This window comes from Sus scrofa, chromosome 7, assembly GCF_000003025.6.
Source record: "Sus scrofa isolate TJ Tabasco breed Duroc chromosome 7, Sscrofa11.1, whole genome shotgun sequence".
NCBI classification, from domain to species: Eukaryota; Metazoa; Chordata; class Mammalia; order Artiodactyla; family Suidae; genus Sus; species Sus scrofa.
The window spans coordinates 4,577,884-4,597,577 of NC_010449.5; the positions used below are offsets into that span (position 1 = coordinate 4,577,884).

The 19,694-nt window shown below is 48.6% G+C and overlaps 1 protein-coding gene across 1 annotated transcript in view; it reads left to right on the forward strand.

Annotated features, from left to right (window-relative positions):
• RREB1 (ras responsive element binding protein 1) overlaps positions 1-19,694 on the forward strand; it is a 127,676-nt gene that overhangs the window by 65,598 nt on the left and 42,384 nt on the right. The window contains 4 exon segments of the mRNA XM_005665552.3: positions 449-573; positions 1,178-1,390; positions 5,529-5,618; positions 6,850-7,013. Coding sequence (XP_005665609.2) covers positions 1,220-1,390; positions 5,529-5,618; positions 6,850-7,013 — 425 coding nt within the window. The 5' untranslated portion in view covers positions 449-573; positions 1,178-1,219.

The following is a 19,694-nucleotide window of genomic DNA, read 5'->3' on the forward strand; positions in this document are numbered from 1 at the left end:
CTGCACCCGTCCTGTTCTTGTCACCTGGGTTTCCGATCCTTCAGTGAGCTCCTGTACTGCCTTGTCCTTGGTCACTTTCTGGGAGGGCGGGGGTGGGGGTGGTGGGGGTGGCGCTCAGGGAGCCTCTGAGACCCTTGTTTGGGATCCAGGGAGCCCGTGAAAGGAAGCTTCTGCATGTGTGTAGGTAGGAGAACGTGTGAAATACCGCAGAATCGTTGTGGCTGTTGGGAGTGAGGTGACAGCACTGTAGGGACATCAGTTAAGGCTGCAAATCAACCACAGAATGTGGTTTTGGAAGAACAAGAAGCCTGAGACGGCTCCTCTCGCCGCGCCCCCTGCCTTCTCGTGAATGTAGTTGGTGCTCTGGGGGGACGGCGGACGTCCGGTCCCCGTTCTTCCTGAGTGGAGGGACCCTCACTGAGCTTCTCTGCCTTCGCTTCCCTTCCAGTGTCAACGGGTGATACCACGAGAAGAACAAAAGAAGTGAAGGCAGCCCCATTTCCTCCTCCTCGTGGACCAGCTCGAGCGGGGGAAGGTCTGCTGCTGGCCTGGCGGTTGGGGCAGAGGATGGAGGTACCTGCAGTGGGGCTGCGTTTTCCTCCTGTCCCTAGTCTGGGGTCCAGGGATGTTACCTGCGGGGACGTTTGAAGAAACAGTCCTGCTCACGCTGATTTGAAGTTTGGTTATCCGATAGACTTGGCTTCTCGGTTGTTTTATGCTGTTCGGGCTCCCCATTAAAATCAGGATATTGCAGCCCAGAGTGAAGTGAAAATGGAGGTTTCTCTCCAGTAGTTGTTGGGTTGAGAACACGCCATGGTAGTAAGTGAGTTAGGCTGTCAGGAGGGTGCTGGCCAGATGGCAGCTCCCAGCCTTCCTAGTTTTGGTGGCCTTTCCCTCTCTGCCCAGCGAAAGCTTAGGAGCAGCGGAGGGACCTGCCTCGGGCGGCTGTGTAAGTGGCACTTGCTCAGAAAGGAGGCAAGCGTATCAGTTCGTGTTGCTATGACAGCACGGGTTCAGGTGGAAGCTTCCGTCCTGTGGGCCTGAGTGTCAGCTTGCAGTGAAGAAGGAGGCCTTTAGGGGTTTCCACCTGACCTGCGGTGATGGTGGCCCCGGCCAGCCCCACCCTGACAGAAACCTAAACTTCCCAGCCATCACCCCAGCGATTTCCGATTTTCAGTTCTGTGGCCACGGCTTCCTGGACGTGTAAACCCTTGTCCCGATGACGTCAAGTTCGCCCGCTGGCTTGGAAGGTTCAGACCTGTCTTCCATCAACACCATGATGTCAGCGGTCATGAGCGTGGGGAAGGTCGCCGAGAACGGAGGGAGCCCTCAGAACGTCAAGTCCCCCTCGAAGCCTCCAGGACCAAATCGGATTGGCCGCAGGAACCAGGTAAGTGTTGGTGTGCCCACATCGGCGGAGGGCGTCTCCCCGAGCCCCAGCTTCCCGCACCAGACCCGCGGACGAGGTCAGAGCTGACCGGGCCCACCCAGAGGCCTTAATCCTTTCTCAAGAGTGACATTCCAGTTGACCTCGGTGTCCTCTCGTAGAGGGAGTTTCCACGCTGTGCCGTCAGCATCAGTGAAAGCACCCTTACTCTGGGCCGTGGTTTGATTGAAATGCAGGCTCTCTCCAGGAGCAGGCTCTGGGGAACTCAGCTTCTTCCTCTCCTGTGACTCGATCTGTTCCCTCTCTCACGCAGCTGGTCAAGTAGGTTTGTGATGCCACCTTGATTTTGTTCTTCGAGTGTCTCCAGGTTGGTAGCGATAAGCCCTTGGGCACTGTGGCCTCCGCCGTTGACAGATTGCAGCTGGGCTCCAGAGAACTCCTTCTGGCTGCCCGAGCCCTCCTCTTGGATTGGGGAGATCGGGGGGAGCGGGGTGTCAGGAAGGCCTTGCCTCCTCCCGGGGGAAGCTAAGCTGGGCCTTCTAGGTAACATACACACAGGCACTCGGGGAACTGCTGCTGTCCTGTCGGCAGTGAACTCCAGGGCACGGCCACGCTCCAGGGGGAGGCGAGCAGCTCCCCTTTCCCGCTCAGGGTCTCCCCAGTAGGCATTGATCTAATGGGGTCCCGCCGAAGCCTCGGGAGAAGGCTATCTTCCAAGTTTGTCTCAGGACCAGGGGCGAACTGGAAGGGAAACCTGTTGGGCTTTTGTGAGTTAATTTCCTTTTTTTAAGAAAAATCCATGGTGACTGATCTTAAACAGAATTGTCTGAGCACAGCCTCGATGGTTTTCTGTGAATTCACTGAAATACAGCATGAGTTACGTGCCCTTCAGGAAAAGTCGTACAAGCCTGACGTCCCCCCAGCAGCGTAGGAGTGACCTCTCTCTCCTCTCTCCCGGGCTGAGGCTGCGCGGAGTGGAGCGAGGCTTCGGGACCGGAGCAGTGCTAACCTCTTCTCTCTTTTCTCCCTTGTCTCCGCCTGCCTCTCTGCCTTTGGGGACCTGAGAAAATTCTCAGCCTGTTTGACTGTGGCCTGAGCCAAGAAGGAGCGCTAGCTCTGGGAAGAAAAGGTTTATTTCCACTCTCACGTGCCTGTCCATCCATCTCTCTCCATCCATCTCCATCCCGCCCCCATGGCACAGTATACACCCAGCCAGGTACTGCAGGTGCCGAGCTCTTCCTCAAAGAGCCCAGCATTGCCCCAGCCCAGCAGAGCTGGCCCAAGTCCAGCCCCTGGTCCCTCCCAGGGGTCCAGAGACAGTAGGTAGAGCCATAGCGGGGACCTGCGGCACCTCCAGGCCTGCCTGGTAAGCGGAAGTGACTCCGCAGGGGTGCCTGGGCCATTTCCATCCTCCTGTGTCCTCCGAGGTTCCTCGGAGGCATTGGCTTAGATTCTGAAAGGAGCCCTGGGCCAGAGGCAGAGGTCGGGTGGGAAAAACAGTGCCTTCAAAAACCTAGCCCAGTGCAGGAGAGCGCCTGTCCTTACCTGGGCGGGCAGGCGGGCTGGGAGGGCGCCCTGGGGAGAAGTCGCAGAGCAGCCAGCAGAGTTCCAGGGCAGATTAGCCACAGCCGGACGCCGACACGGGTGCCAGATTGTTTCATTATGGGATGGTTAGTTATCACATTAGCTGCTAATTTTATCTGTCAGCTCAGGAAGCGCGCGCCTTCCACCAGCACAGCCGCAGGAACTAGACTCAGGCACCCTCCCCCCGGGCCTCTTCCAGCATTGCAGTGCTCCCTTTCTGTTTGATTTGTTTTTAAAAGTTAAATCTGAATATAGTTCCCTATACTTCAAAAAAAATTTTTTTTAAACTATAAAAATACGTTTTCAAAATATTAAATCTGAGTCTGAAGACTTCCTTTTCTCAGATGGGCTTGGATTTCGTGAACCTGGGCTGCAGTCTGCAGCCTGCCCCACCTGCCCCAAGGAGGCTCAGGCTCCAGTTCAGAGTCAACCTCAGAGTCAACCCTGTCAGGTGCAGGGGCCACTCAGTGTGTCTGGCGGCTGCCTCACGGTGAACACAGGATGACTTTTTGAAGATTCTGCATCCACAAGAGGCTGGCTACTTGGAGGCCTGGCTTTTTTATCTTTTATTTCCATCCTACCAATGAATCTCTTTTAAAAAAAAACCAGACTTTTTTTTTTTCTTTTTAGGGCCGCACCCGAGGCGTATGGAGGTTCCCAGGCTAGGGGTCCAATCGGAGCTGCAGCTGCCGGCCTGCACCACAGCCACAGCCATGCCAGATCCTTAACCCTCTGAGCAAGGCCAGAGATCAAACCCACATCTTCATGGGTGCCAGTTGGGTTCATAACCCACTGAGCCACAAATGGAATTCTTCTTCTTCTTATTTTTTTTTTTTTTTAACTGTCTCCGGGTTCACCCGCTTCCTTAGAATTCACATCTGTGATTTTTTTTTTTTTTTTCGTAATTTGTGAGTGAAAAAATGTTTGGCATACCTATTTCTGGGACCCGAGGCTGCAGACTAGGACGAGGTGTGTATCACATAACAAGAGGCCTGTTAGGCTCTGAAGAGTGCGAGGAGGTGCCGTCGGGACCGTGTGCCGGACCCGCTGTGGGTCACTGAGCCCCCCACCCATCTGGTGTGCCCTTCATTCCGTGGTCTCCAGGGTGCCTTCCGTGTTCATCATCTCGCATGAGCCAAACACAGGGGTGTTTTGCTTCCTTGCTTTGGGGTTCATCCTTTTGGGGTTGGTTGTACACAGCCTGGTGGTTTGGGGTGTGGGCTGTCCAGCCCCTGGCCTGAGTTTTAATCCCGGCCCTGCTGCCTAAGAGCTCTGTGACTTGGGCAGGTTATGTGCCCCTCTGTACCCCAGTTTCCTCATCCAGAAAACGGGGTTCATAATAGTGGCTCTCTCTTATGGTCGAGAAAAAAGAAAAAAAAACCCGCTATGTGTACAGAGTTGAGCACATGGTAAGTGTTCAGTCATTGGTATTGTTTGCAAAGAACAGAAGCTCATTCAAACCAGTGCAAGTAAAAAATGGTCTGTTGAAAGATGCCCGAGGGTCCAGGCCTGGAGACAGCGCCCCACCTGGCCTCCCACTTCCGTTAGCACTCCTGTGGCCCCTCGCCCCCACTCTGCGTGACCTTTCCCATCACCCAGCTTAGTACCCCCCACCCCGATCCAGGCACATGTCTGCATCTTCTGGAGCCTTGTGACCCAAGCAGGTTTCTGGGGTTCAGCTCTCGTCCCCCCCGTGCTTCTGATTCAGCAAGCCACGAGCCTGGGCTGGAGCCCTGCGGTCCGCAAAGCTCCCAGGTGATGCTGCTGACCCCTGGCAGTCCGCTGATCTCAGTCTCCCAGCGTCCCCGTTCCACACTCCAGGAACAGGTGTTCCAGCCTCGATACCCGTGCGTTTGGGGCACGAGGACAGGGAGCTGTGGCGCATGGGGACTGCGTGGGTGAGGCAGCGATGAGGGCTGGGGCCAGAGGAACTCCCCATGAATTAAGTTGCTGGAAGGAAGCTCGTTTAGGGGAACATGAAATGAGCCCCCTCGCCGAGCGGCAAGCAGGTCCTCTGGTCGCCCTCTGTGAAAGACGTCTGCCTGGGCTGTCTTTCCTGTCTGCCTGTCTTTCACTCCCTTAGGAGCAGGGGCAAGCAGCTCGGGGCGCGGGGGTGCGTTTGTCACGAGAACTCCTTGAGCCCTCGTGCTAAGGTCAGGGTCCTGGGGGCCTCGAGACCAGGTAGAAAGTAGTGGCTGCCGTCTGGGTCAGCCTTGGGGAGAAATACACCCCATTTCTGGCTCAGCCGTCAGTGCCAATGAACTGAATGGTGTCTAACCAGCACAGTAATATTTATTGAGCACCTACTCTGTACCAGGCACTCTTGCAGTGCCTTCCATGTGCTGGTTGATGTCATCCTCACCGCAGGGTGGTGCGTAGATGCCACCATTTCCCGTGTTTTGCCAACGAGGAAACTGAGGGCAGACGGGAGGGTGACCCGCCAGGCTCGGCTCTTGGGTTCTGCAGCCGTGGAGACGCGGGTGCACTGTCACGCTCAGGAGAGGCGCTGGTTCACGGTGAGCGGAAATGGATTCGCCCTTTTATTCTCTCGTTTCAGGAAACGAAAGAGGAGCGGTCTTCCTATAACTGTCCCCTGTGTGAGAAGATTTGCACCACGCAGCATCAGTTAACGATGCACATTCGCCAGGTTCGCTGCTGCATTTGTGTTTTTGGTTTAAACCATTCTTCTTCAAGGGAGGAGAGGCGATTTTATCTCAACAGATGGATTGTGGCTGGGTTTCATTTAGGTTTGAAGTGCACGGAGCTCCCATCGTGGCTCAGTGGTTAACGGATCCGACTAGGAACCATGAGGTTGCAGGTTCGGTCCCTGCCCTTGCTCAGTGGGTTAAGGATCTGGTGTTGCTGTGAGCTGTGGTGTAGGTCGCAGACGCGGCTCCGATCCTGACTTGCTGTGGCTCTGGCGCAGGCGGTGGCTACAGCTCTGATTCGACCCCTAGCCTGGGAGCCTCCATATGCCTTGGGTGCGGGCCTAGAAAAGGCAAGAAAAGACAAAAAAAAAAAAACGAAAGCGGTCTGATGTGCTCTTAATTTTGAGGGGCGGTTATGGGCTAGTTTTTGTGTCTGTTATTGTGACACAGTCCCGGGTCAACACAGGATTTCTCTTCCGAATCTGGCGAACGTCTGGCTCACTGACCACATAGAACAGAAGACTTTGCATCATGCGCTCCTGGTCGGCGTGAACCACATCTTCTCACCCTACAGTGAGACTAGTTGTCCTTACATCCATCACGCGGCAGGGAATTTCCTTGACTTGGGATCTCGTTCAGCTTTTACTCTTTGTTCCGGGGTTTGTGCTTCTCCCTTGCCTTCCACGGCCGGTTCATGACAAAGTACTGATGAACCTAGAGCAGTATTCACAGCATAAGATGGTGGCGAATGATAGCATCATTCGGTAACTTGGTTTGGATAGGAATGTTCCTCTCCACACCTTTCAGAGGCCAGAACTCCCTCAACCAGGCAGGTTTCGGTCCTCGTTCCCTGGCAGCTGGACTGAGTAATCACACTCGGAGTTAACGCGAGGACCCTATTTCACGTTTCCTCTGCTCACGTTAATGCCTGCGGTCGCTTCATCTACGTGTGTCTCTAAGAAAGACCTGCAGAGGCTCCACGTTCTGAGCCTTGCGGAAGTAGTACTTGTCAAAGCTGGACCGTGGGAATGGAAGATCCTGCAAAATGTTGATTTGCCTGTGGTCCTGATAGATCTTGATATTTGGGAAGATATTTCAAATGAAACAACCAAACAAAATAGCTGAGAATTGTTGCTGTTTTTTTGCTTCATAAAGCTCTGAATTTGCAGTTCGTCATCGTCGACTCTTGACCCATCTTCCGAAGTGACCGCTGTGATTTTTTTTCTGCAGCACAACACGGACACTGGAGGGGCAGACCATTCATGCAGCATCTGTGGGAAGTCGCTGAGCTCGGCCAGCTCCCTGGACCGCCACATGCTGGTACACTCTGGGGAGAGGCCTTACAAGTGCACTGTGTGTGGCCAGTCTTTTACCACCAACGGGAACATGCACAGGTGGGTGAGGGCAGAGTCTCTGCCTGCTGGCTGGAGGCTGCAGGTGGACAGAAAGCAAGTGCCTTTGAGCCGTCTTGCTCTTTAGGCATCAAGAGTATAGAAGAGCCAGAGATGGTTTCGCCGGCCTGCTGCTGTGTACAGTTGCCTGTGTGTTAGAGGTGTGTCTGTTCCTGGGCTAGAACTTTGGCCCCTGGGGGATCTTCAGGGTGGCCCTGTGCCAGTTGGAGTTGGTTTGCTTAGGTGCCAGCGGTGGGCAGCTGATGAGATCCAGAGGAACTAGAGGATGGGCGTGCTCACCCTTGCCTTCTGAAAACTCTTCTTTCTTCGAATAGGCCCACCAGATTCCCTGCAGGCGAAACATTTCTGGAGCATTGAATAAATAGTTAAGCGGGCTGTTCTAGAGCTTCAGGATAAGATAGGCTAAAATGCAGAAAAAGAAAATCTGATAAATGTCAGGAATTTACTTCCTGAGGGAGAGAGCGGCTCACTCAGCAAGGGGTGAGAGCTCGGTGATGGACAGGTTAAAATGCTGTGGGAGGAACCAGTGGAAAATGCGCTTGATAGAGTGATGACTTATGTTTTAGGGGTAAAACCAATTTTTTTAGTGATCTTTTTTAACATAAACATTTTAGAAACATTGGAATTTTAGGAAAACATTTTAAAGGGACTCAAAATTTCACGTTCTCAAAAAAACTCGGACTATTTTTATTTTTCCATAGTCCCTTGTAGGCATTATGTTGATTTCTCTTTCAACGTTGACTGACATTTTTATTACACATTTATTTCAAAAGAAAACTTTACGTGGTTGTGAAGTTGACATTTTATCCTGTTGAGTGCTGAGATGGCCCAGTGTGTTCCACCTGGGACCACTCGATGATCCGCTGATGGGTCCTCAGGACACACTAGCGCCGGGATTTGGAATTAGGCGCCTGATTTCCAGATCTCTACCCTGCTGCTTACGCGTTGTCCGTCCTCAGCAAGTTGCTTGACCTTCGTTCCTCCTCTTGAAAAGGAGCTTTTCGAGAGTGGTCACCTCCCTGCACCTTGATGCAGATGAGGAGATAGCGGGTTTGTCCTATGCTAGGCCCTCAGCCAGTGTGAGTGGTTATTGTTACTTGCATTTCTGAGTAATGCTGCAACAGTTTGAGGCCCGTGGATTTATTAGTCTTAACTCCTATAAGTAGGTAGAGTCTGACTTTATGAAAGGTATCAGTATTTTAAAGAATTGTGACGAAGAGTTTTACTTTTTTTTTTTTTTTTAATCCATGTAAATTCCAGTCCCCTTTGCTCCTCATTTCCTCTTGGGAGTACAAAGCAGGAAGCAACTGGGAATTCCCATCGCGGCTCAGCGGTTAACGAACTTGACTAGTCTCCATGACCACACGGGTTCGATCCCTGGCTTGGCTCAGTGGATTAGGGATCCGGCATTGCCGTGAGCTGTGGTGTAGGTCGAAGATGCGGCTCCGATGCTGTGGCTGTGGTGTAGGCCGGCAGCTGTAGCTCCGATTGGACCCTAGCCTGGGAACTTCCATGTGCTGTAGGTGCAGCCCTAAAAATCACACACACACACACACAAGGCAGGAAGTAAATACCATCACTGTTTTATACATTTTTTACCTTTTTTACATCAGCCTGTTAGTATCACTTGCCTTCTGTTTGCCATTTGTTTTGTTTTGCTGCTCCTATCCCCCTGCAAAAAAAGAAAAAAGAAAAAATGCCTTGCGTATTTGAGCTCTCAAAATCTGGTCCCCAAGGTAGTGCCTGTTCCTTCTTGGACACTTTCCCTGCTTTCTCCTACTCAATTTCAGGACGTTTCCACCCCCCACCCCCACAGAGAAACTGTACCCATTAGCAGTCACTTCTCATTACTGCCCACCCTCTGCCCTAGGAAAGGGCTCGTCCACTTTCCCTCTGGATTCACCTCTTCTGGACTTTTCATATGATATGTGGTCTTTTATGACCGGCTTCATTCACTTAACGTTAATGTTTTCAAGATTCATATATGTACATGGTAGCATCTGTCAATGCTTTATTCTTTCTTTCTTTCTTTCACTTTTTTTTTTGTTTTGTTTTTTTAGGGCCAACCCCGTGGCATGTAGAAGTTCCCAGCCCAGGCTAGGAGTCGAATTGCAGCTACAGCCGCCAGCCTGCGCCGCAACCACACCAACGTGGGATCCAAGCCCTGTCTTCAACCCACACCACAGCTCACAGCAGTGCCGGATCCTTAACCCACTGAGTGAGGCCAGGGATCGAACCCTTGTCCTCATGGATCCTAGTCGGGTTCGTTACCACTGAGCCACACCGGAACTGCATTAATTACCTTATTCTTTCTTGTCACGTAGCAGCCCCCTGTATGGACATACCACATTTTACTCACCTCTTCATTACTTGGACATTTGAATTGTTTTTGCTCTTGGCCTGTTATGAGTAATGCTGCCGTTATCATTCCTGTAGAGCTTTTTATGTGGACACGTGCTGCTCTTTCTCTCAGGGAGGTACTTGGGCGTGTGGTTGATTGCTGGGCGCTGTGGGGAATCCATGTTTAGCGCTCTGCGGGAGGGGTGGCCAAGCTCATCTCCGGAACGGCTGTGACATTTCACACTCCCACCAGCAGTGTGTGAGGGCTGCAGTTGCACACGTGCTTGTTGTCGCTTGTTACTGTCCGTCTCTTTTATCACAGCCACCCTGGGAGGTGTGCAGTGAAACCCCCTGAGTTCATCGTTTGAGTCTACAGTTCATTTGGAGTTAACATCCATGTACAGGGTCAGGAAGGAGTCCAAGTTCAGTCTTTCGTACGATTTGTTTAAAAACTCTGCTTCCCCCATTGCACTGTATTGATTACTGTAGCGTTTTGGAAAGTTTTGAAATTGAGAGGTGAGAATCCTGGAACTTGGATCTCTTTCTAGATTGTTGTGACTCTTCCCGGTTGCTTGCATTTCTGTAAGAATTTTAGGGTCTGCTTATCAATGTCTGGCAAAAAAGGGCAGCTGGGGTAATGACAGGGTTCCTAAAAGGCGGGGGCAGGTTGGGGAGCACCGTCCTAACAGGACTGCAGCTTTGGCATAGGGTACTTTCCGCTTATTGAGGTCTTAATGAATTTCTTTCGAGTATCATTTTATTGTTTTTAGAGTGCAAGTTTTGTATTTATTTTGTTCTTTTTGGTGGTATTGTAAATGGAATTGTTCTCTAATTTCATTTTCTGACTGTTCATTGCTAATAAAGAAGATAAGAGTTCCCTTTGTGGCACAGCAGAAGCAAATCCAACTAGTATCCATGAGGATGTGGGTTCGATCCCTGGCCTCGTGTAGTGGGTTAAGGATCCGGCGTTGCTGTGAGCTGTGGTGTAGGTCACAGACGTGGCCCATATCCTGCTGTGGTGTAGGCTGGCAGCTGTAGCTCCGATTCAACCCCTAGCCTGGGAACTTCCGTATATCGCAGGACCAGCCCTAAAAAGCAAAAAAAAAAAAAAAAAAAAAAAGAAGAAGAAGGAAGAAAGGAAGGAAAGAAAAAATAATTCAAATTTTGTATTGATTTTGTTTCCTACAATTCTTCTCATCTCATTCATTCATTCTAATAGTTATTTGATGGCTTCCTTAATATTTCCTAAATTTAAGACCATGTCATTTGCAAATAGTGATAGTTTTCCTTTTTCTTATAAAACTGATCTGGATGCATTTTATTTTTCTTGCCTGCTGACCCTGCAAGCCCCTCCAGTACGATGCTAAATGGAAGTGAATGAAGCCAACGGACGGCCTTGTCTTATCTCTGATCTTGCGGAGAAAGCTGCCAGCCTCTCCCTGTTCAATATGTTATTAGTTGAAGGTTTTTCATAAATGCCCTTTGTCAGTTTGAAGAAGTTCCCTTCTATTCCCGGTTCGCTGGCTGTTTTTCTCATGACAAGGTGTTGGATTTTGTCAGAGGCTTTTCCTGCATCTATCAAGATGGTCAGGGGGGGTTTTGTCCTTTACTCTGTTTTGGATGGTAAACTAACCTTATTCCTGAGATAAATCCCACTTGGTCACAATGGATAATCATTTTCTCCTATGTCGATGGATTGAGTTTGCTGGTATCTTGTTAAAGATTGTTGCCTACATTCATAGTCTGTAGTTTTTGTGTTGTCCTTGCTGGCTTTTATATCAGGGTAATACTAGCGTCAGAGAGTGAATGGGGAAATACCTCCCGCCTCCCCGTTTTTTAGAAAAGATTGTGAAGAGCTCTTTTTAAGTGTGTGGTAGAATTCCCCAGTGAGGCCATCTGGGCTGTTCTTTCTGAGAAGTTTTGAAATTATTATTAATTCAGTGTCTTTCCTTATGGTAGGTGTGCTCAGATTTTTTTTTTTTTTTTTTTTTTTTTTTTTTTTTGTCTTTTTGCTATTTCTTGGGCCGCTCCCGCGGCATATGGAGGTTCCCAGGCTAGGGGTCCAGTCGGAGCTGTAGCCATCGGCCTACACCAGAGCCACAGCAACGAGGGATCCGAGCTGCGTCTGCAACCTACACCACAGCTCACGGCAACGCCGGATCCTTAACCCAAGGAGCGAGGCCAGAGATTGAACCCAAAACCTCATGGTTCCTAGTCGGATTGGTTAACCACTGCGCCATGACGGGAACTCCCTCATATTTTTTTTCTTCTTGAGTCATTTTCAGTAGCTTATGTCTTTTCCAGAAATTTAGCCATTTTGTCTTAAGTTATATAATTGGTTGGCATAGGTGGTTCATAGTGTCCCTTATAATCCTATTTATTATGTATGGTCAGGAATAATGTCTCCTCGTGCATTCCTGATTTTAATAATTTGAGTCTCCTCAGTGTTATTCCTTACTCAGTCTAGCTAGACATTTAGTCAGTTTTATTGTTTTTTTTTTCAAAGAACTTTTCGATTGTGATATTCCTCTGCTCCTTTTCTTCTCCGCTTCATGAGTTTTCCACTCTAAACACAATTATTTCCCTTCTTCTGCTTACTTTAAGTTTAGTTTGTGCTCCTCTTTCCAGTGTTTTAAGGTAGAAGATTAGACTGTTTAATTGAGAACTTTTTTGATACCGGCATTTATAGCTGTATGTTTCCCTTTAAGCATTGCTTTCATCCCATCCCATAAATTTGTGTACGTTGTGTTTTCTTTTTTATTCATCTCGAAGTAGTTTCTAATTTCTCTGTGATTTCTTCTTTGGTTATTTAGGAATATGTTCAACTTCCACATATTTGCAAGTTGCCAAACTTTTTGCTATTATTAACTTCTGATTTGATTCCACTGTAGTTGGAGGACGTACTTTCTATGATTTCCGTTCTTTTAAATTCATTGAGGCTGGTTTTATGGCCTAGCATGTGGTCTGAACTAGAGAATGTCCCATGTCTGTTTGAGAAAAATGTACATACTGTTTTTGTTGTGTGGAGTGTACCCTTGATGTACTGTCACTTCAGCTGATTTACATATTGTTCAAGTCTTCTGTTTCCTCATCGATCTGCATTGATCTTTGTGTGTTCTACCTGTAAGGTTTATTCAGTTATCATCCCTTTTCACAGAAGAGGAAACTTGCTTAGGATCAAAGTCGGTGCCGAGGTTTGAACTTAAGCTTAGAGGCCATGAAAAATAATTGATGTAGCTTTTTGTCACTTTGCATATTAGAAAAAAGCACTCTTTCAGCTCTGCCGTCTTTCGAAACAGTTGCGTGTCACTGTAGAGTGTGATGTTCACAGGTAGCCGTTCTCAGCCGCGCTGCCCGTGGGTCTGCTGAGTGTGGTCATGGATAAACAGAAATGACCTTGAATTTTTTATAGCACAACTCTTGATAGTACCCTAAGATATGTTTCTCATTTATGAACAGTGCATATTGGAGTTTTTGGTAAATTGCTGTTGACAAGTTTGTTTTTTAAGGGCCGCACCTGAAGCCCTTAAAGTTCCTAGGCTAGGGGTCAAATTGGAGCTGCAGCTGCCAGCCTACATACACTGTAGCTTGCAGCACCACATACTTAACCAACCCACTGAGTGAGGCCAGGGATCGAACCCACGTCCTCGTGCCCTCACACATACTGGTTGGGTTCTAAACCTGCTGAGCCACAATGGGAGCTCCTACAAGTATTGTTAAAGCAGGCCTTAGGGTGTTCATTTGTGCTAATTTTGGATTTTGTGCTGATTTCATTTATTGTGAGTCATCTTGATTTGAAGGAGGGGGCTAATCGTTGGGGGGCCGAGTTCTAGTCCCAGTTCTGTAGAACTTTTCGGAAATCTCCAGTTTTCTCTGCTTTACCAACAGGGCATAGCAAAACCTCATTCAGAACTTGTGCTCAAACGCAGTGAGTGTTTGTGGGAGCATTTTGAAGGCTTGTAGGGTACCATGGAAGTGTGCTGGGTCGGGGGTCTTTCTGAGTTGGTGCTTTCAGAGCTGAAGGCACCCCTGTGATCACCTTCGAGAGGTGAGCACTCCGAGCTGTGTGACCCTGGCAGGTTCATTGACCTCCCTGTGTCTTGGTCACTTCATCTGTAGAAGGCGGTGCTACTGTGCCAATTGGAACATTGCAGGGGATTCATGATTTAACACATGCCAAGCACATAAGATAATGGTTAGTTAACTAGGACTTAGAAATAAATTTAAATAAATGGTCATTAATGTCGTTGTTCTTTGTGCCACTGAGGGAAGGTGTAACGGCTGAACAGTCATATAATGCCAGAAAATGAATGAAGAAGTTATTTTTCCCTTTGTTCTTTCCTAGATTAAACTGGTAATTTAAACATCAAAACTTTATTTAGAATATTTGAGTTGATCACACTGCCTTTATTTCATCTTCTCTGTAGAAAATCGCAAACAATGCGTTAAAAGAGCACTTGGTTTTCAGTCCTCAGTCGCAATCAGCACCACCTTCCCTTGTTGGTGAAACTGTGCTTTTGGAAAGAAATGTGTATAAAAATGTGAAAACACTTACAAAAATGTGCCAGAGAGAGTAGAGTTAGATTTATTTGTCCTGGTGGATCTGTTCCAGAATCTGATACTCCAGTGGTGAGCTGTGATCTCTCCTGAGCAAATACCTGTGTTACATTAATCAGGGGCCAGAGCCCCGCTGGGATGTGTGTGCAGGAATTAAAAAGAAGAGTGAGGGCCCGAGTCTGGAGTAGCTGCATCCTTGTTTGATTTTTCTAGGCGTGAAAGGAAGTCAGTGGACTGTGTGTTTGCTGCTCAAAACCAAGAAGTTCTGTGTCTCATTTTCCTTCTGCTGCTGCTGCTGCTGCTTTCAAGATCTGTGGCAGCAGCTGGGACTCTTGAGCCGGGAGCCGATGGCCAGGGCTGGGCACCTACCCCTAGGGCCCTGTTCTGCCTTCACTGTCACCTGCCCTGGGCCCCCTTACCTGTGACAGGACTCTGTGCTGAGTGTCAGTCCCTCCCCTCAGGGCTGCAGGACCCCTCTGTGATGTGAGTCCCTGTAGTGTGGACTTGTAGGTCGGGTTCTCCGAGGCCTAATCGCACAAGGCTGGTCCAGTGCCCCTGCCCTCAGCCCCCGGCTCACCCCGTTCTCAAGGTCATCTACACGAGCCCAAGTGCCGTGTGCCTGCGTATGTGTGCACGCACTCAAGTTTCCTGGCTGAGCCCCGCCTTGCCCGTGTTTACTGCCCAGCGGCGTGCTGGAGGAGGCAGATCTGGACTCCACCCCAGATTTTGGTTGCTTTAACCCCTAGAGGGCTTCACTATGCATCTCACAGTGTGGACCTCGAGAGCTGCATCCTTCTCCATTTCCAGTTATTCCTAGCTGATGAGGAGATACTCGTTGCAGCTACCCACTTTATAAAGCAACTCTCTCTCCTTTGGCCACGAGTCATTTTATGAGAGTTCATTTGTTGTCTTTGTTTATGAGGCTAATCAGTCCTTCTGTAGTGTTTCCTTCACTGTCGTTTTATGAGAGGACCGTCAACCAGTAGAACCGTCATATTTATTTAAAAAAAAAACATTTCACAGAATCAGGTAGCAGATCAAATTACGTGTGGTCACGTTGATAGTTGCAGTGTAGCATTAATAAGCCCATTACCTACACTGCACACAGAGTTTAAAACTTCGTTCGAAGGCAAGTGTGGGGAGTTGCCATCCTGGCTCAGCGATGAACGAAACCTGACTAGGATCCATGGGTACATGGACTCCATCCCTGGCCTCGCTCAGTGGGTTAGGGATCCGGCGTTGCCATGAGCCGTTGTGTAGGTTTTAGGCAAGGCTTGGATCCCAAGTTACTGTGGCTTTGGTGTAGGCCAGCAGCTACGGCTCCAGTTTGACCCCTAGCCCTGGAACTTCCACATGCCACACGTGCAGGCCTAAGAAGACAAAAATAAATAAATGAATAAATACATGCAAGCAAGTGTAAAGTGTAACAGAATCACTTTGTTGTGCAGCAGAAATTATCACCACTTTGTAAATCAGTAAATAAAATGCCACCAAAACTTTACAAATGTAAAAAAATAAAAAGGAATTGTATATTTGGTAAATAGGGAGACTTAGAGTGATGCCAGTTCCAGCTTATTTTGAAAAAGTTTGGAGGAGAGACCGTCTCAATTTAGTATCATATCCGGTATAGTTTTTCAAGTTGCCACATCCCTGTCTGCAGATTCTCATGTTTTTGAGGTTTGAAAATCCTTTATCCCAAACCTTTCTAAATAGCCTAGTTCCTGAGCAGAATAATAGGCTGCCATCACAGTGCAAAACACGTATCATGGAAACATCCCCGTGGCTCCGGCTTTTAACTTCCCAGAACTCCTTATCAGTCTGCTCCCATGTTGAAAGTTTGGATTGAGCCGTGCTTGTCTTCCAAAACAAACCTGGGAAACTGAGCCAGGGCCCGCCCTCTGGGAGCGTGCAGTGTAGGAAAAAGGGCACTGAGCTTTGCAGTTTGCACAACTTTCCAGAAAGTGCCAGACGGCAGAGCTGTGAAGAAGTGATGATACTTGAAAGGATTGAAAGGGATCTCATTTGGAAAGAATCCAATCTCTGAAATGGGTCTTTTTCTTTGGAAAATCGTAATTATAAAATAGGGAATTAACATCCATTTTGCTCCTCATCTTAGGAACTGTGGACTTTGGAGCTGTGCAGGGGGTCGTGGGGCGCATATCATGTTAGGGACACGCAGGAGAGAGACCCTGGCAGGAGCCAGAGCAGGCTTTTCTAACTCACTCCTCCATCCTCGGAAGAGGTCCCCTCGGGCGCCGGCACACCCTCCAGAGAGCAGGGGTGTGTAACCGTCCAGGTGTGGGTGTCAGAGGTGCAGGGGAGGCAGGGGGTTCCTGCTTGTCTTGCTCCCCCCGCAGTGGGCCTGCCTTTATCTGCCCCCGAGCACAGCAGGTGCAGGCCCTGCGGATGCCGCCGGAGAGTGGGCAGTCTTCAGGAGCAGAGGCTTATGTGCTCCTGTTATGCGGGAAGAAAGCATGCGCTGCTCAGAAATGTGACCTGCTCCGTGACAGACGAGACCACAGAGGCTCTGAATTTAGCACACAACTCTCAGATGCTTAGACGCAGCCAGCCCTTGGCGTGTACTGCCGAACTTGGGCATCTGAACAGGTGGCCAGCATTAAAGGGCTGAAGGAGCAGAGGTAGGGCAGTGTCACTTCTTTACCCTCCAAGCCCAGCAAGAGGAAGGGCCCTGTGAAAATCTGTCACGGTCATAATCGAGTTTCGGAGGGCACCCCGCAACTAGCTTTGCACCTGCTACTCCTCAAGAGCGGAGGGGAAGATGCAGAGGCCTGGGCCCGCCCGTCTTGAAACGAGTCGCGCAGCAGGTGCTTGGTGCCTGGCGTACTCCTTGGAGGGAAGGAAGGTCTTAGGTCAGATTGAACGCAGAGAATTTATTTTAGGAAAGAAGTCTGAGGGTCACACTACCCAGGACTAGATAAACGCTTTGTTTCCTTTGAGATACTGCTATAAAAAAGAAGAGGGAGTTCCCATCGTGGCACAGGGGTAACAAACCCGACTAGCATCCATGAGGATACAGATTCCACCCTGGGCCTCACTCAGTGGGTTAAGGACCTGGCGCTGCCGTGAGCTGTGGTGTAGGTCGCAGACACAGCTTGGCTCTGGCGTTGCTGTGGTGTAGGCTGGCAGCTGTAGCTCTGATTTGACCCCTGGCCCGGGAACTTCCATATGCCTCTTGTGAGGCTCTAAAAAGACAAAAGAAAAAAAAAGAAAAGAAAAAGAAGGGAATAATGATTATATAATAACATTTTTCTTTTTTTTTTTCTTTTTTGGTCTTTTTGCCATTTCTTGGGCCACTCCCATGGCATATGGAGATTCCCAGGCTAGGGGTCTAATCAGAGCTGTAGCACAGGCCTACGCCAGAGCCACAGCAATGCAGGATCTGAGCCGCATCTGCAACCTACACCACAGCTCACGGCAACGCCGGATCGTTAACCCACTGAGCAAGGCCAGGGATCGAACCCGCAACCTCATGGTTCCTAGTCAGATTCGTTAACCACTGCGCCACAACGGGAACTCCGTATATAAGTAACTAAGTCTCTGTTCCTTAGGGGGGAAAGACAAATCAGGAGAAAATACCTTTCAGGGCTGCTCAGAGGTCTTGACACACTCGGGTCCACTTAGAAGATGATAAACTAAAGATTGTTGGAGGCTTTGTGTGAATGAGATGCTCGTGTCGTCTCTGCACCATCAGCACACCTGTCTGAACTGGGCCGGACCTGCAGTTCTCCCCTCGGGTGGGTCTTTGGTGAATATTGGTAGTTTCACAAGTGTGCTTGGGTATCAAGACAGTTTCTATGTGTACTTAGTACCCTGTTCTGAACCAGTCAGACACGCTTCGGGTGTAGTTAGAAAGCCTTTTCCTAGCTAGGGTGACACGTTTTTCTTTTTAACCAAGGAAAAAGAAAGCTATTCCCTGATCATTCCGCTTAACATGCTTTTCACTCTCTCGAGAGTCTACCTCATTAAGAGGCCCAGAATTTTCCCCTCGAGAGGGAATGTTTGCAAATATATTTATCACAGCAAAATGTTTTAAGTTACCAGTTTCCCCCAATAGCATTGTTAATCTGTCACCAAATGAGTTTATTTTTTGATTATATTTAAACGTTTTTAGCCTTTCTTTACATCTCATTGGCTGGAGTTAAAACGTGTATGCTTTCATTTTAACTTAGGTAGTTGTTTAAATAAAGGTGGCCTCTCTGTGGGTCCTCTGAGAGCCCTTCCTTCCTCTCTGGTTACATCTGATAAAAGATGCTCAGAGCAAGGAGGAAGAGGGCCACCATCGCTGGATCTGTAATGGGGGTGATGTTTTGCTCCCAGGGTTTATTATCAGGGTTAAATGATAGAATCATTAATTTTATATAAATTATACTGCAATCAAGCCTCTGGCTCACATAAGATATTCAGTAAACGGTAGCTCCCCTCTTTCCCTTCTCCCTGCAGGCAGTTTAACCCACTGGTCCCCTCTACCTGCCGATATCTACAAAACCAACCAATTGCTTCTGTGCCCTGTGACCTTGAGGATTTCAGGCTGCATCCTAAGAACATGATGGTCAGAGCGTAGTGTTTTGTAGGGTAGCTGTGTCCATACACCTCTTCTGAATTGTACAGATCCCAGAGCCTCAGTATTTGAACACTTCTGGGTTTGGGTTTTTTTTTTTTTTTTTTTTTTTTTTGATTTCTCGTTTTGTGATATTTTATATTTTTCATGTGGATTTGCATTTATACCCTTAGGGGAGATTTGCATTTATACTATTAGGGGAGAGTCTGTGGCCCTTTTCAGAATTTTTACTTTTCCTTTTTGGAAATCTGCGCATAGTAGAAGGCTAACACTCTTCTCTGAGAAAGAGAACAGGTCAGAGTGACGTGTCACACAGTGTTATTCTTCACATGAGATACAAAATATAAGAAAATAGCAAAGCTGGAAGGTTTTGGTTTTTGTTTTGTATTTCCCTATGCCCTCGTGGCATACGGAAGTTCCTGAGCCAGGGATTGAATCCCAGCTGCAGCTGCAACCTACGCCACAGCTTAGCCCACTGTGTCACAGTGGGAATTCCACAAAGATGGAAGTTGACCCATTTCAGTTGACAGTCTCTTGTGCAGTGTGATTTGTGTTTGCTAGACTGACGTCTTCAACATATCTGTCCTTTGCTTTGTTTTCTATTTTCTGATACCCTTTTAACAATCCACAGAGCTTATTATTGGCTTTGAAAGGATATTTGAAAACCGTCCTTATGGCGGTCTCTCACTTCTGACTTTGCTTTTTCCTCTGAAGGACTGGTTCAAGTTCACTTACACTGGAGAGAGCTAGTTCAGAGGACCGTCCAAGTGCGAGGAGGTATAAACACCAGCCCCTTTCTCATATTTATGATCTGCTTCATAATTAAATCATTTCTTACCGTATAGCCATCTGGATGCTAAGATTTATAACCTAGGTTTGCTTTTCTTTTGGGAGAGGTCGTGCTCGTCTGTTAGTTTGTTTTGCAGATTAAACTGATGCAAAGAAATGTTGCATGCAGGTGGTGTGGTATCTTTGACCTATCTTGCTGAAATATTTCAAAGGCTCGGCTGGTTGCACCCAGTAAAACTGGTGAATGACATCAAAATTGGGAGCATCCTTGCTCGCCGGCCCTCGAGCAACCTGGCGCTGCGAGAGGCCAGACGTCTGCTGGGGTGGGACACAGCGCGGGCAGCTGGCCTCTGCTCCCTTCTCTGCACACACCCCTCGTCCGTGGCCTGAGAACTTTG